The sequence below is a fragment of the Ranitomeya variabilis genome, chromosome 8 (genome assembly GCF_051348905.1).
Source record: "Ranitomeya variabilis isolate aRanVar5 chromosome 8, aRanVar5.hap1, whole genome shotgun sequence".
Classification (NCBI taxonomy): Eukaryota; Metazoa; Chordata; class Amphibia; order Anura; family Dendrobatidae; genus Ranitomeya; species Ranitomeya variabilis.
Genome location: NC_135239.1, coordinates 175460356 through 175475534, shown reverse-complemented (window position 1 = coordinate 175475534; position 15179 = coordinate 175460356). Strand labels below are relative to the sequence as shown.

At 42.4% G+C, this 15179-nt stretch overlaps 1 protein-coding gene across 1 annotated transcript in view; it reads right to left on the bottom strand.

The window, feature by feature from the left end:
* Positions 1 to 333: 333 nt before the first annotated feature.
* ACAD9 (acyl-CoA dehydrogenase family member 9) overlaps positions 334 to 15179 on the bottom strand; it is a 39468-nt gene continuing 24622 nt past the window's right edge. The window contains exons 10-18 of the mRNA XM_077277979.1: positions 14184 to 14254; positions 13210 to 13329; positions 12022 to 12150; positions 11388 to 11467; positions 10199 to 10325; positions 9205 to 9282; positions 7530 to 7658; positions 7305 to 7377; positions 334 to 650 (exon numbers count right to left, since the gene is read on the bottom strand). Of these exons, the coding sequence (XP_077134094.1) occupies positions 550 to 650; positions 7305 to 7377; positions 7530 to 7658; positions 9205 to 9282; positions 10199 to 10325; positions 11388 to 11467; positions 12022 to 12150; positions 13210 to 13329; positions 14184 to 14254 (908 nt within the window). The 3' untranslated portion in view covers positions 334 to 549. The remainder of the gene's footprint in view (positions 651 to 7304; positions 7378 to 7529; positions 7659 to 9204; positions 9283 to 10198; positions 10326 to 11387; positions 11468 to 12021; positions 12151 to 13209; positions 13330 to 14183; positions 14255 to 15179) is intronic.

Sequence of the window (15179 nt, the reverse complement as noted above, 5' to 3'; positions counted from 1 at the left end):
CTTACAACGTTTCCTAACCTTTCCTTTAGATGCTTTTCCTTTCCTCGGTTCAGCTTATGTTGAGTCCTGCTTATTCGCTCGGATACTGCCGTTTAGGACTCCTTATGTTTTGGCCACAAAAATGAATATCTAGGGTCTTGAGAAAGCATAGCCCAACGGAGTCACTGAGCTTAGGCGAGAAATGGATATTTCTGTAATTAATTATTTACACTGTACGGTCAACACTGTAAAGAAAAACTAATATTAAAGAGATTCATAAAAATATGGCGGCACAAGCCTGATACATGTTCTGAACTTGCATACTGCTACTGACATCAGACTTCCTTGTAACAGTTTTTCCATAGGCTGACAACACAAAGGGCTCTTTTTTAATAAAGGGATAAAGCGCGTTTGTCATGTATTACAAGTTTGATCACAGATTTATAAAAGTTATCAACAATTGTACAAAGTTACAATACGCTCCTGCACACTCCACGCTGGCAATGTTAGCACTTAGTGTAAAGCTCGGTGGACTTTTTGCAGCATCTGATGCTACTTTTGGCTCAGTAATCAGAAAGTTCTGTCCAGAGGGTGAGAACATGTGTAAGCCCGATTTTCTAGGACATGTTTTGCGATTTTCTTAATACTTTCATCTTGATTTTCTGAAGAATCTGAAAAATCCCCAAATAGAATGTATAAGATACAACAGGGTGAAAATGATTGTCAAAGTGCTGAGCAACTAATGCCAGCAAGAAAAAGCGTCAAGCTAAAAAATAATGAGAAATGTACGGCTGCATTTACTCTTACATACATAAATATAAATCTTGTGACTTTACAGCAGCTCTAACATTTTCTCAAAAGTGAGCAGACTTTGGAAGGAGTGAGCTTGGCCGGATACGGCTCCATGCATTTGTTATCATTTAAAGGGCTTCCGTCAGAAGGATCAATGCTGCCAAGTCGTCTATATGGGCAGGTAGATCATAGAAAGTTGAATGGAAGGATACCTTGTTATCTGTGATCTGAGCTCTTATTACAGAGAATTCCATATTGTTCTTAATATGTAAATGAGCTGTTAAGATCTATGGGCCGGACATAGATCTCCACGAGAATCTGCCTCCGGAGCTTATTTAAAATAAAAGGGACATTACGAGTGTGAGACAAGTAGATCAGGAGAGCAGACTGTCAGTCATTACATGTCTCACACTGGTACTGTCCCCTGTCATTTAACCCCTTCCCGACCTTTGACGCCACGTAGGCGTCATGAAAACCCGTGCCAATCCGACCCATGACGCCTATGTGGCGTCATGGAATGATCGCGTCGCTGCAGAGCGGGTGAAAGGGTTAACTCCGATTTCACCAGATCTGCAGGGAGGGGGAGTGGTACTTCAGCCCAGGGGGGGGTGGCTTCACCCCCCCGTGGCTACGATCGCTCTGATTGGCTGTTGAAAGTGAAACTGCCAATCAGAGCGATTTGTAATATTTCACCTAAAAAACTGGTGAAATATTACAATCCAGCCATGGCCGATGCTGCAATATCATCGGCCATGGCTGGAAATACTGAAGTGACCCCCCCCCCCCACCACCGATCGCCCCCCCAAGCCACCGATCTGTCCCGTAGTCCCCTCCGTCCTGTGCTCCGCTCCCCCGTCCTCCTGTCCGCTCCCCCCGTGCTCCTATGTCACCCCCCCGTGCTCCGACGCCCCCCCCCCGTGCCCCGATCTCCCCCCCCCCTTATACTTACCGAGGCTCCTGGTGCCCGTCCGCCTCCTCCATGGGCGCCGCCATCTTCCAAAATGGCGGGCGCATGCTCAGTGCGCCCGCCGAATCTGCCAGCCGGCAGATTCATTACAAAGTACATTTTGATCGCTGTGGTAGGTTCTATCACAGCGATCAAAATAAAAAAAATAATAAATAAACCCCCCCCCTTTATCACCCCCATAGGTAGGGACAATAATAAAATAAAGAAAATATTTTTTTCTTTTTCCACTAGGGTTAGGGTTAGAACTAGGGTTAAAACTAGGGGTAGGGTTAGGGTTAGGGTCACGGGTAGGGTTAGGGGTAGAGTTATGGCATGTGCACTCAGTGCGGATTTGGCTGCGGATCCGCAGCGGATTGGCCGCGGATCCGCAGCGGATTGGCCGCGGATCCGCAGCGGATTGGCCGCGGATCCGCAGCGGATTGGCCGCTGCGAATTCATAGCAGTTTTCCATCAGGTTTACAGTACCATGTACACCTATGGAAAACCAAATCCGCTGTGCCCATGGTACGGAAAATTCCGTGCAGAAACGCTGCGTTGTATTTTCCGCAGCATGTCAATTCTTTGTGCGGATTCCGCAGCATTTTACACCTGTTCCTCAATAGGAATCCGCAGGTGAAATCCGCACAAAAAAACACAGGAAATCTGCTGTAAATCCGCAGGTAAAACGCAGTGCCTTTTACCTGCAGATTTTTCAAAAATTGTGCGGAAAAATCTCACACGAATCCGCAACGTGGGCACATAGCATTAGAGTTAGGGTTGGAATTAGGGCTAGGGTTGGAAATAGGGTTAAGATTAGGCTTGTGGTTAGGGTTACGGATAGGGTTAGGGGTGCGTTGGGGTTACAGTTGTGGTTAGGGTTGGGATTAGGGTTGGGATTAGGGTTACGGGTGTGTTGCGGTTAGGGTTATGGTTAGGGGTGTGATTAGGGTTATGGCTACAGTTGGGATTAGGATTAGGGGTGTGTTGGGGTTAGTGTTGAAGTTAGAATTGAGGGGTTTCCACTGTTTAGGCACATCAGGGGTCTCCAAACGCAACATGGCGCCACCATTGATTCCAGCCAATCTTGCGTTCAAAAAGTCAAATGGTGCTCCCTCCCTTCCAAGCCCCGACGTGCGCCCAAACAGTGGTTTACCCCCACATTTGGGGTACCAGCGTACTCAGGACAAACTGGGCAACAACTGTTGGGGTCCAATTTCTCCTGTTACCCTTGCAAAAATAAAAAATTACTTGCTAAAACATAATTTTTGAGGAAAGAACAATTATTTTTTATTTTCACGGCTCTGCGTTGTAAACTTCTGTGAAGCACTTGGGGGTTGAACGTGCTCATCACACATCTAGATAAGTTCTTTGGGGGGTCTAGTTTCCAAAATGGGGTCACTTGTGGGTTGTTTCTACTGTTTAGGCACATCAGGGGCTCTGCAAATGCAATGTGACGCCCGCAGACCATTCCATCAAAGTCTGCATTTCAAATGTCACTACTTCCCTTCCGAGCCCTGACGTGTGCCCAAACAGTGGTTTACCCCCACATATGGGGTATCAGCGTACTCACAACAAACTGAGCAACAAATATTGGGGTCCAATTTCTCCTGTTACCCTTGTGAAAATAAAAAATTGCTTGCTAAAACATCTTTTTTGAGGAAAGAAAAATGATTTTTTATTTTCACGGCTCTGCATTGTAAACTTCTGTGAAGCACTTGGGGGTTGAACGTGCTCACCACACATCTAGATAAGTTCCTTGGGGGGTCTAGTTTCCAAAATGGGGTCACTTGTGGGGGGTTTCTACTGTTTAGGCATATCAGGGGCTCTGCAAACGTAACATGATGCCCGCAGACCATTCCATCAAAGTCTGCATTCCAAAACGTCACTACTTCCCTTCCGAGCCCCGGCATGTGCCCAAACAGTGGTTTACCCCCATATATGGGGTATCAGCGTACTCAGGAGAAACTGGACAACAACTTTTGGGTCCAATTTCTCCTGTTACTCTTGCAAAAATAAAAAAGTCTGGGCTAAAAAAATATTTTTGAGGAAAGGAAACACATTTATTATTTTCACGGCTCTGCGTTATAAACTTCTGTGAAGCACTTGGGGGTTCAAAGTGCTCACCACACATCTAGATTAGTTCCCTTGGGGGTCTAGTTTCCAAAATGGAGTCACTTGTGGGGAGTTCCTACTGTTTAGGCACATCAGGGGCTCTGCAAAAGCAACCTGACGCCCGCAGAGCATTCCATCAAAGTCTGCATTTCAAAACGTCACTACTTCCCTTCCGAACCCCGACGTGTGCCAAAACAGTGGTTTACCCCCACATATGGGGTATCAGCGTACTCAGGAGAAACTGGACAACAACTTTTGGGGTCCAATTTCTCCTGTTACCCTTGGGAAAATAAAAAATTGTGGGCTAAAAAATCATTTTTGAGAAAAGAAAAATTATTTTTTATTTTCATGGCTCTGCGTTATAAACTTCTGTGAAGCACCTGGGGGTTCAAAGTGCTCACCACACATCTAGATTAGTTCCTTGGGAGGTCTAGTTTCCAAAATGGGGTCACTTGTGCGGGAGCTCCAATGTTTAGGCACACAGGGGCTCTCCAAACGCGACATGGTGTCCGCTAATGATTGGAGCTAATATTCCATTCAAAAAGCCAAATGGCGTGCCTTCCCTTCCGAGCCCTGCCGTGCGCCCAAACAGTGGTTTACCCCCACATATGGAGTATCATCGTACTCAGGACAAACTGGACAACAACATGTGGGGTCCAATTTCTCCTATTACCCTTGGGAAAATAAAAAATTCTGGGCTAAAAATCATTTTGGAGGAAAGAAAAATTATTTTTTATTTTCACGGCTCTGCGTTATAAACTTCTGTGAAGCACCTGGAGGTTATAAGTCCTCACTATGCATCTAGATAAGTTCCTTGGGGGGTCTAGTTTCCAAAATGGGGTCACTTGTAGGGGATCTCCAATGTTTAGGCACACAGGGGCTCTCCAAACGCGCCATGGTGTCCGCTAACGATTGGAGCTAATTTTCCATTCAAAAAGTCAAATGGCACGCCTCCCCTTCCGAGCCTTGCCGTGCACCCAAACAGTGGTTTACCCCCACATATGAGGTATCGGCATACTCAGGAGAAATTGCCCAACAAATTTTACGATCCATTTTATCCTGTTGCCCATGTGAAAATGAAAGAATTGAGGCTAAAAGAAATTTTGTGTGAAAAAAAAAGTACTTTTTCATTTTTGCGGATCAATTTGTGAAGCACCTGGGGGTTTAAAGTGCTCACTATGCCTCTAGATAAGTTCCTTGGGGGGTCTAGTTTCCAAAATGGGGTCACTTGTGGAGGAGCTCCACTGTTTAAGCACACAGGGGCATTCCAAACGCGACATGGTGTCCGCTAACGATGGAGATAATTTTTCATTCAAAAAGTCAAATAGCGCTCCTTCCCTTCCGAGCCTTACCATGTGCCCAAACAGTGGTTTACCCCCACATGTGAGGTATCGGTGTACTCAGGAGAAATTGCCCAACAAAATTTAGGATCCATTTTATCCTGTTGCCCATGTGAAAATGAAAAAATTGAGGCTAAAATAATTTTTTTGTGAAAAAAAAAGTACTTTTTCATTTTTACGGATCAATTTGTGAAGCACCTGGGGGTTTAAAGTGCTCACTATGCTTCTAGATAAGTTCCTTGGGGGGTCTAGTTTCCAAAATGGGGTCACTTGTGGGGGAGCTCCAATGTTTAGGCACACGGGGGCTCTCCAAACGCGACATAGTGTCCGCTAAAGATTGGAGCCAATTTTTCATTGAAAAAGTCAAATGGCGCTCCTTCCCTTCCGAGCCCTGCCGTGCGCCCAAACAGTAGTTTACCCCCACATATGAGGTATCAGCGTACTCAGGACAAATTGGACAACAACGTCCGTGGTCCAGTTTCTCCTTTTACCCTTGGGAAAATAAAAAAATTGTTGCTAAAAGATCATTTTTGTGACTAAAAAGTTAAATGTTCATTTTTTACTTCCATGTTGCTTCTGCTGCTGTGAAACACCTGAAGGGTTAATAAACTTCTTGAATGTGGTTTTGAGCACCTTGAGGGGTGCAGTTTTTAGAATGGTGTCACTTTTGGGTATTTTCAGCCATATAGAACCCTCAAAATGACTTCAAATGTGAGGTGGTCCCTAAAAAAAATGGTTTTGTAAATTTTGTTGTAAAAATGAGAAATCGCTGGTCAAATTTTAACCCTTATAACTTCCTAGCAAAAAAAAAATGTGTTTCCAAAATTGTGCTGACGTAAAGTAGACATGTGGGAAACGTTATTTATTAACTATCTTGTGTCAAATAACTCTCTGGTTTAACAGAATAAAAATTCAAAATGTGAAAATTGCGAAATTTTCAAAATTTTCGCCAAATTTCCGTTTTTTTCACAAATAAACTCAGAAATTATCGACCTAAATTTACCACTAACATGAAGCCCAATATGTCACGAAAAAACAATCTCAGAATCGCTAGGATCCGTTGAAGCGTTCCTGAGTTATTACCTCATAAAGGGACACTGGTCAGAATTGCAAAAAACGGCAAGGTCATTAAGGCCAAAATAGGCTGGGTCATGAAGGGGTTAAACAATCTGAGGAGGCGGATTCTCAGGGAGATCTATGTCCGGCCAATAGATCTTAACAGATCATTTACATATTAACAAAAATATGGATTTCTCTGGAATAAGGCATCGGATCACAGATATCAAGGTATCATTTTATTTAAATTTCTATGACTAACATGCCCAAATAGACGACGTAGGAGGGTTGATCCTACCGACAAATTCCCTTTCAGCTGGAAACTTACACAGATTTAATTTCTAGTGGGGCATGGACCACTGAAGATCTGACAAATCTATTTAAGGACATGAACATTGAAGATTGTTGGTTAAGATATGCCAAACGTATTAAGATCTGCCAGTAGTATCTAACATCATTCTAAAGTAAATGTGCCCTATGGTGTTTGGATCCTTACAATCCCGCCTATCGCACTTTTGTCAATACATTATTCCACCAAATGAGTGAGTACGGTGTCAGAGTAAAATGAAAGGATATACAGTACAGACCAAAAGTTTGGACACACCTTCTCATTTAAAGATTTATCTATTTTCATGACTATGAAAATTGTACATTCACACTGAAGGCATCAAAACTATGAATTAACACATGCCTTCAGTGTGAACGTACAATTTTCACGGTCATGAAAATACAGAAAAATCTTTAAATGAGAAGGTGTGTCCAAACTTTTGGTCTGTACTGTATATATATATCAGTGGCTTGTGCGGTTTGTGTGTCGTGTTGTTCGCAGACTTAGTCTAATTTTTAGATCCTGTTAGACTGACAAGTCTGCTTCATCAAATCTGCCAAATTATTATTGTCTGCACTTGATTTATTAGCTCCCTGTCAGTGAATATAGTATGTATTGATAGGAGGGTATGGTGCATTTAGGATATGGCATCACTTTCTAATCGAAGTAGTTGTACGTGAAAAAACAAATCCCCATTGATAAATCTTCCTCAGTGCTTTACAACATTTAGCGGTGTGCTTTCATGCCTTACATTTTGCCAGCTGAGCCATCATGAAGCAGTTCTTGAAATAAGCTTCAGAACAGAAATAATTTGCAATCAGCACCTATAGTAGAAAAAAAAATTGCATTAAATAATTACAAAGTAAAACAACAACAAAAACCTTTGTTCTGTGTTAGCCAGGAAGCCGTTAAACAAACCAGATGTGCATAATCCTCCGTAGAGCAGGAAGTGGGATGAAGGAGTTCTGATACTTACCTCGTGATCATGGTTGCGCAGGCCAATAGTGATTGAGCGACTCGCCCGGGATATCACCGCCGTCATGGCATACAGATTGATGAGAATATCCGCCACTCGCTTCAGCGCGAGCTGCTCCTCCACAATTGTCTGAAAAAACGGGGTTCGTGATAATGGGCATTAAATTCGTCACTGAAACCAGTTCTTCGTAAACCATCAATTTGATGTAAGGATTTACTAGCGCATAACCTGTACCTCTATAGGAGCAGAAATACAGTAACGGCACTGACTATAACGGATTACTTAAAGAGACACATTCAGGAGGCTTTTGCCATGTAATCTGACAGCAGCATGATGTAGGGACAGAGACCCTGACTCCTGTGATGTGTCACTAAGAACCACCATTTTTTCTGCTGCAGATGTAGCAGAGCTCTGAATGCTGATCTGTGTATAACCCTGCCCACACCGACTGGCAGCTTTCTGTGTACAATGTCAAAGTTGCCAATCAGTGGTGTGGGCAGGAGGACTATGAGGCATACAACATCTAGTCATCTAGCAATAATCTCCTGCTGATAAAACACTTTGTATTGCAACAGCCAAACATTGCTGGAATCAAGGTCTTTGCCCCTACATTATGCTGCTCTCAGATTAGAAAGCAAAAACCTGCGACAGGTTCCCTTTACAGGGATATTCCTAAAGGGAAAAAAGAGAAAATCTACTACCCAGAGGGTAAGTAACAACATGCTGATCACTGGGGAATCAACTGCTGGGACCACCAAAGATTTGTAGATCTGGGGGTCTGCAGTCCTATAACGAATTTACGGCAAGAGCACTCGCTCGATCTGCACTCATTGTCTATGGGACTGCTGGAAATTGCTAAGAACAGTAATCAGCAGTCCCATGGATAATAAATGGAGTGGAAGCCGAGAATGTGACCCGCTGATATGTTCTTGAGTGTCCAGGGGCTTAGTAGCCAGATCCCCAGGTTACCTGTAGGAGATCACTTGTATTTTTTCGCTTTTTAGTTAGTACTTCAGCATTTGTAAACCAAAATCAGAAGTAAAAACTACAGAGAAAAACTATAAATGAAAGGATCACACCTTTTCTTTGTTTAAGCGTAGGTTCACACAGCAGTATCTAAAAATTGGTCTTGTTTTCATACAGAAACGCGTGACGATTTTTTCTCACTTGTCATCTATGTGTAGTCCGTATACAATCCGTTTTTTACTCCGCAGCTAGTAATCATTTACAAAACCAATTACAGTTTCCTATTTTGCAGAATCACAATGTATCTATAAAAAACGGATGCTATGCTGCAGTTCCTTATGGATTTCATTTTTTTTTGCACACCCGTAGACATGAATGGGTGAATCTCATCTGATTTTAGGAGGAAAATCCTGCATGCTGCAATTTTTTTTCATATGCAGATTCAACCAGTGAAAAAAAAAATCTGTTACCTGCACTGGGACATTGAATAACACTGGACAGAGTGAGATCCATTTTTTAATGGATAACACTCAGACCAAAAATAAAGGGGTATGCACGAGTCCTTAAAATGACCTGTGGCTTTAGCATGCACATATTAATGAAATACTAACCAAAACCCTCATGTGTGAACAAGGCCTTGTAAAAGGTAAGTCAGATCAGCGTCCACCATCAACCACGAAATACAGGGACAGGGGAATCAAGCTCTTACCTTTCCAAACCTGTACAACAGACTTTCCACAGCACTGGCAAAATAATACGTATTCTCCTCCAGTTTCTTTGTACTTTCCTGTCAATTTAATAAGTGAATATTCATAGTTATTGATATCTCAGCTCTCATCCAAAATGGTCAGAGAAGAAATAAATCAAAGAGTTTGTATAGAGCCTGTTATTAATGCATCAGGCATTGAGATACACAGAGGGAACCATTGGGCACACGGCAGGCTCCATCGGGCACACGGCAGGCTCCATCGGGCACACGGCAGGCTCCATCGGGCACACGGCAGACGCCATCGGGCACATGGCAGGCTCCATCGGGCACACGGCAGGCTCCATCGGGCACACGGCAGGCACCATTGGGCACACGGCAAGCACCATAGGGCACACGGCAGGCTCCATCGGGCACACGGCAGGCTCCATTGGGCACACGGAAGGCACCATCAGGCACACGGCAGGCTCCATCAGGCACCATTGGGCACACGGCAGGCTCCATCCATGTGTCTCCATAACCAGAATGGGACATGTGCACGATACCAGCCGGGCATCTGACTGCCACTTTCCACGCTCTCGCCTTGGATGCGCTAGCATCTCAACAACCAATGAAATTTAGGGGCGCTGCATAACCCCATGAACAGCAAAGGAAAATGCATAGAATGAGGACGTTTTGCCATTTTTTCTGAATAATGGTGTCTTGTATTGCTATGACGAATACTAACATGAAGAGTTCTCGAGAGGACTATGCACATGTCCAATTTGTGGTCATTAGTGAGCACTTTTGTTGGGTTTATGGAGAAAAAAAATTAAAAAATAAACTTTTTCTTTGAGGAATCTGTTTTCTAATCTTTGACATTTGCACAATTATTCACTTTATTGCAGACAAAATGCACATTTGTAACGTGAACGTTGGGTTCGGTAATTTTGTTTTGTTGTAATAAATGAAAGTTTTATTATGGTGGTAAAAACTCTTTATATGATGAATCACTTACTTCAAGGCTTGGGTGCACGACTCCATCTTTTCCAGTTAACCCTAAATTGATTTTCCTCCCGACAGTGCTGCCCAATTTTTTGCCGATAAGTTCCAAGGCGATGGAAAGATTCCCCTTCCTTAACTCCCTGATAAAAAGGAGACCACTGGCATTATACACGTCACATAGGAAGCCTGCAGGCAGGATTGTAGTATGATCCATATTACTGACTGCGCACAAATTCTACTTAGGGCTCATTCAGAGATCTGTACAAATCGCACCAACTACAGACCGCTAATGCACGGCCCGGCCGCAGGTCTCCAGGCCGGAGCACGACAGCTTCATGTATTGCTAGGTAGGTGTCATTTTTAGGTCAGGATACAGCCAGGCCGTGCATTGCGGACAACGGATGTCTGCAGGAGTCTGTACAGGGATTTTCTGATCTTTAAAAACTGCATAGTAAGGCTATGTGCACATGTTCAGCATTTCTTGCAGAAATTTCCTGAGCAAAACCGGACATTTTCTGCAAGAAATCTGCATGCGTTTTTTGAGTGTTTTTCTCGCGTTTTTACCGCGGTTTTTTTGCAGATTTTTCCGGAGTTTCCCAATGCAATAATATAGTGGGAAATCCGCAAAAAATCTGCAAAATTAATGAACATGCTGCTTTTTTTACCACGATGCGTTTTTTTCGCAGAAAAAAAAAACAGCATCATGTGCACAAAAATTGCGGAATGCATTCTAAATGATGGGATGCATAATGTATGCGTTTTTTTCGCGTTTTTATAGCGAAAAAAAACGTGAAAAATCTGCAACGTGTTCACACAGCCTTATTGCTCTCACAGCGAGCATTGGCAGCATCAAAACAACTGTGCTGCACAGAGCCTAAAAAAAAGAGAGAGAGAGAGAGAAAGAAAGAGAAAGAGAAAAAGAACAAGAGAAAGACAGGGAAAAAGTAAGAAGGAAAAAAAAAAAAGAAAAAGACAGATAGAAAGAAAAAAAAGTGTGAGAAAGAAAAAGAGCGTGAGAGCTTCCAGCTGTAAAGTTCGGGTCCCCATTGACTTCTATGGGGTTTGGGCACAGTTCTGGTACCTGAACCAAACCTCCATGGGTCTGCTCATCCCTGGTTATCACCTACCCAATGGATAAAGGCTGTCTGCTGAAATCAAGCTGAGTATTTGCTGATTGAGAGAATCACTATTATTTCACTTACTTTATTTTCCCAGTTAGAATCTTTCCTGCATACTGCATCCCTGTGAGGGCAATGTACATCCGCAGGATTTCATTAGTGCCCTGAAACCAAGGATACATTCAGAATTACAATGTACACTTTGTATAGAATTACATAATAATATTCTACATGTGCACAATAACAATGCGGAATATTTAAGCAAACAGAAAAACAAAAAAACAAAAAAAACTGTTATAAGACCAATGAAACCAAAAAGGGTGTGTAAAATGTTACTCTACAGCTGCACAATGTAAACATATTGTATATACTTCATAACATGCACTGATTGACGGCATAAAAGGGGGGGTCTCAAGCCGTTTTCAGGCTCCCCTGGCGCCCAGCTTGCACACACGCGCTCCTTGCCTATGTGACTATCCTCGTGAGTTGGCCTTGGTAACAAGTGTTATACTAGAAAAATACAAAAAAGGTACCTGCACAGCTGATAGTCTTTTCAAGAATTTTGCCATTTTACCCATTTATTTTACCTCTTTAAATACCGTACAATAAAACCTATAATGCAGAACTGTGTCCGGCATCGACGTAACAATGTCTTGCTCTCAAGCGGTAAATGTCCGATATGAATAGAGGCAGAATAATGCAGCCCGAGAACACTCACCTCAAAAATAAGAAGAATGCGACTGTCCCGTAGATAGCGTTCGTATGGATAATCCTTCATGTATCCCAAGCCCCCAAGGATCTGCAGCGCCTCGCTGACACACTGCCATGCCCCTTCAGAGCTAAACACCTGACACAAGAAACAATCACTATTAGTAGCTTTTTTAATATCAGGGTGCCACAAATGTAAAGCTAAAATCAATATTAAGAAATTGTGAGCTAAACAAAAATATCTGAAGATCCGTTTTGTGTTATCAGTATTTTTAGGTTTCCAGAAAAATAAACAATAATTAAAAAGGAGTAGTCAGTGATCACTAGTGATGAGCGAACGTGCTGGGATCAGGTGTTATCTGAGCATGCTCGAGAGCCACTCCATTATCTACTATGGGAATGCCGAGTATTGAGATTGGCTTTTTTTTTTTTTTTTTTTTTTTTACAGCCCCATAGAGAATGAATGCAGTGGCGATCAGACGTGCACTGACGCTCCATTCTAACAGGGATGAAAGGTCTGCGGTAGGGACCCAGCAGTCGGACCCCCCACTGATTAAGAAGTTAGCAGCTATAGTGGATGGCTTATAACATATTTCCACCAGACAGCCATTTTCTTAATATGTAAAGGGGTTAAGTGTGTCCAACTCTCCAGCCATACAAAGGACTTCGGATACGTGCACACGTTGCGTTTTTGTCACGTTTTTATAGTCCAGTTCGGGCACAAATGGAAGGATTTTCTAGTATCAGCAGTGTGAATAAGATTTCTGAAATCTCATGCACACGGTGTGTATTTTTTCCTTGCAGATTTCATCCATACTAATTTATGGGGAAAACGTTGCTTCAAAATTTGCATTTAAAACAACCCTCAAAAAATAACCACGTGATAAAAATGAGAGCCTCAATATCAATGCTTATAAAAACATAAAAGCTCTTCCAGAGTCCTCTGTATTATTAGATTTGCCATACCTATCTCCAGTGGGTTATTGGTTCCAGCTGGGCATAGGAAACCACAGAGATCATCATAGTCTACGGTAATCGCAGATTATTTTTAAACTCGTTTGATAGAAGATTCCACAACATACATAATCAGGTGATATCATAGAACAAACATTTATCATTGCTCTCATTAAAGGGAATCTGTCGTGTCATTTTTGCGTACCATACGAATAGTACCTTGATTTCTATATTCTAAACTTACCTTAACCATGGCAGCTTCTACTGAGCAGTCGGGAAACCCTGGCCTGTCCATCATACCAGCTGTGAGGTACGCCATGCTTTCCATTACATAAGCCTTTTCAGCCATGACAGTAAATTTCTCCTATATTACCGGGAAGTAAAAATAATTTATTACAAATATAAGCAAACATAAAAAGGTGTGTCCATTCACTTCTGTAACACACAACACATTAGGGTCGTCGTTTGTCTGGTACAGAAGAAAATTATAGTAACTACCACATTAGACACTTACAGTACTCAAAAGGGATTGTCCAGGCATAAAAGTCTGCAGTCCCCTCATCTGACTCCAAGGCTTTTTGAATTGTGATAGTGTGCAATGTACACACTGTCAGGATTCCCTAGCATTGCCAGTGCGACCGAGATGTCACATCACCACATTTATACACTTTGCTTACTTGTGGTTTTGTGCCAACTACATGTGCATGGCCTCTACATCTAGCCTAGTCTGAAAAATCCGATTAGGAGACAGCTCACACTGGCAATACTGGGGCATCCTGACAGTGTGAGCATCGCACACTGTGACAATTCACAAGTCTGCAGTCACTGAGAGACTGCAGACATGTGTAAAGCCTGGGCGTCCCGTTAATATAACATAATATATATTATAATGCAATTTCTACATAGGCAAAATAGTAATAAATTTCTCTTTTTTGACATCCCCAGAGCTAAGCCTGCAATAGGCAGATCAGAAAGCAGACAGACAGTACAATGGGTGCCCTAAAGACGCACATGTTCCCGCATAGACTCACTCTCTTCCCTGCTATTCTAGAGACCTTGTGAGGCAGCTGCCTTGTGCCAACCCCAGATCAGTGCAGCAGATGTAGACAGATAGAGCTCTAGATCCAGAGACACTGGATCCACTGTACTCAGTGTGGGTTGCAGCTGCCGTCGTCATATTGTCACAAATACGGTCACAGAATAATGAGGAGGAATTACCTGTATTAGTTCAAAGTCGCTGAGCTTCTTGTTGAACTGTTTCCTCGTACAGGCATATTCCGCTGTCATTTCTAGATCACATAAATAAAAGGGTTGATAAAACAATGTGAGATGTGATCACATAATTTAACATTTGACTTCACAAGAAAAAAAAATATTACACCAAACATGAGAAACCCAAATATCACAGCCCTAGCTTCTTCCAACGATAGAAAATAATCATTACTTAGTGACCTAAATTGAAAGGGGTTGTACACCACTGGGGACATTAGTTTTTCCCAAAATTAATTTATTTTTTAATAAAAACATTTTTTGTAATTAGGTTTCATTAAAATCTTTGCATCGTTTACTTTATATAACCTCTGTGTTGCGCTGCCTATTGCTGGTTGCAAAAGGGGTTAACAGAGTAACAGAGAATCCATCAGTGAGCTCATTCTGTCTAATGGGAGAGTTTGTAGAATACGTATGTGTGCGTGTATAATATATATATATATATGTATATACATACACACATATCTGGGAGGACACACTGCACATGTGCCCGGCCCCCCCTCCCAGAAGGATCACGCTGGGTCAGGGGACGGGTCAGGAGGGCCCGGGGATGGCAGAGGTATCGATGGGCTCAGGGGCATCCTTTTTCTCTCCTCTGTCATCTACATCATATCAGAAGATAGAGAAATCATTGAAACAGAGGGCACACTTTTTTGTAACGACACCTGACAAATCATACTTGGATCTCCCACAAGTGGTGCCCCATTTTAACCCTACGATGCATAATGCGGGACTTTTAGGCCCATTCACTTACTTTTTTGCTATTTTCTGAAAGATTACATGACTTCTGATTTTGAAAGTCTAGGTATTCCTCAGGCTTGTAGTTTTTGTAAATTTCCAGTCGATTATGCGATAGCCATTTTTTTTTTTTTTTAAATAAAAAATGCTTTATTGGAAAACCACATATTTCCATAACACTGGCCCATTAGGCCCGTATTATGTTTA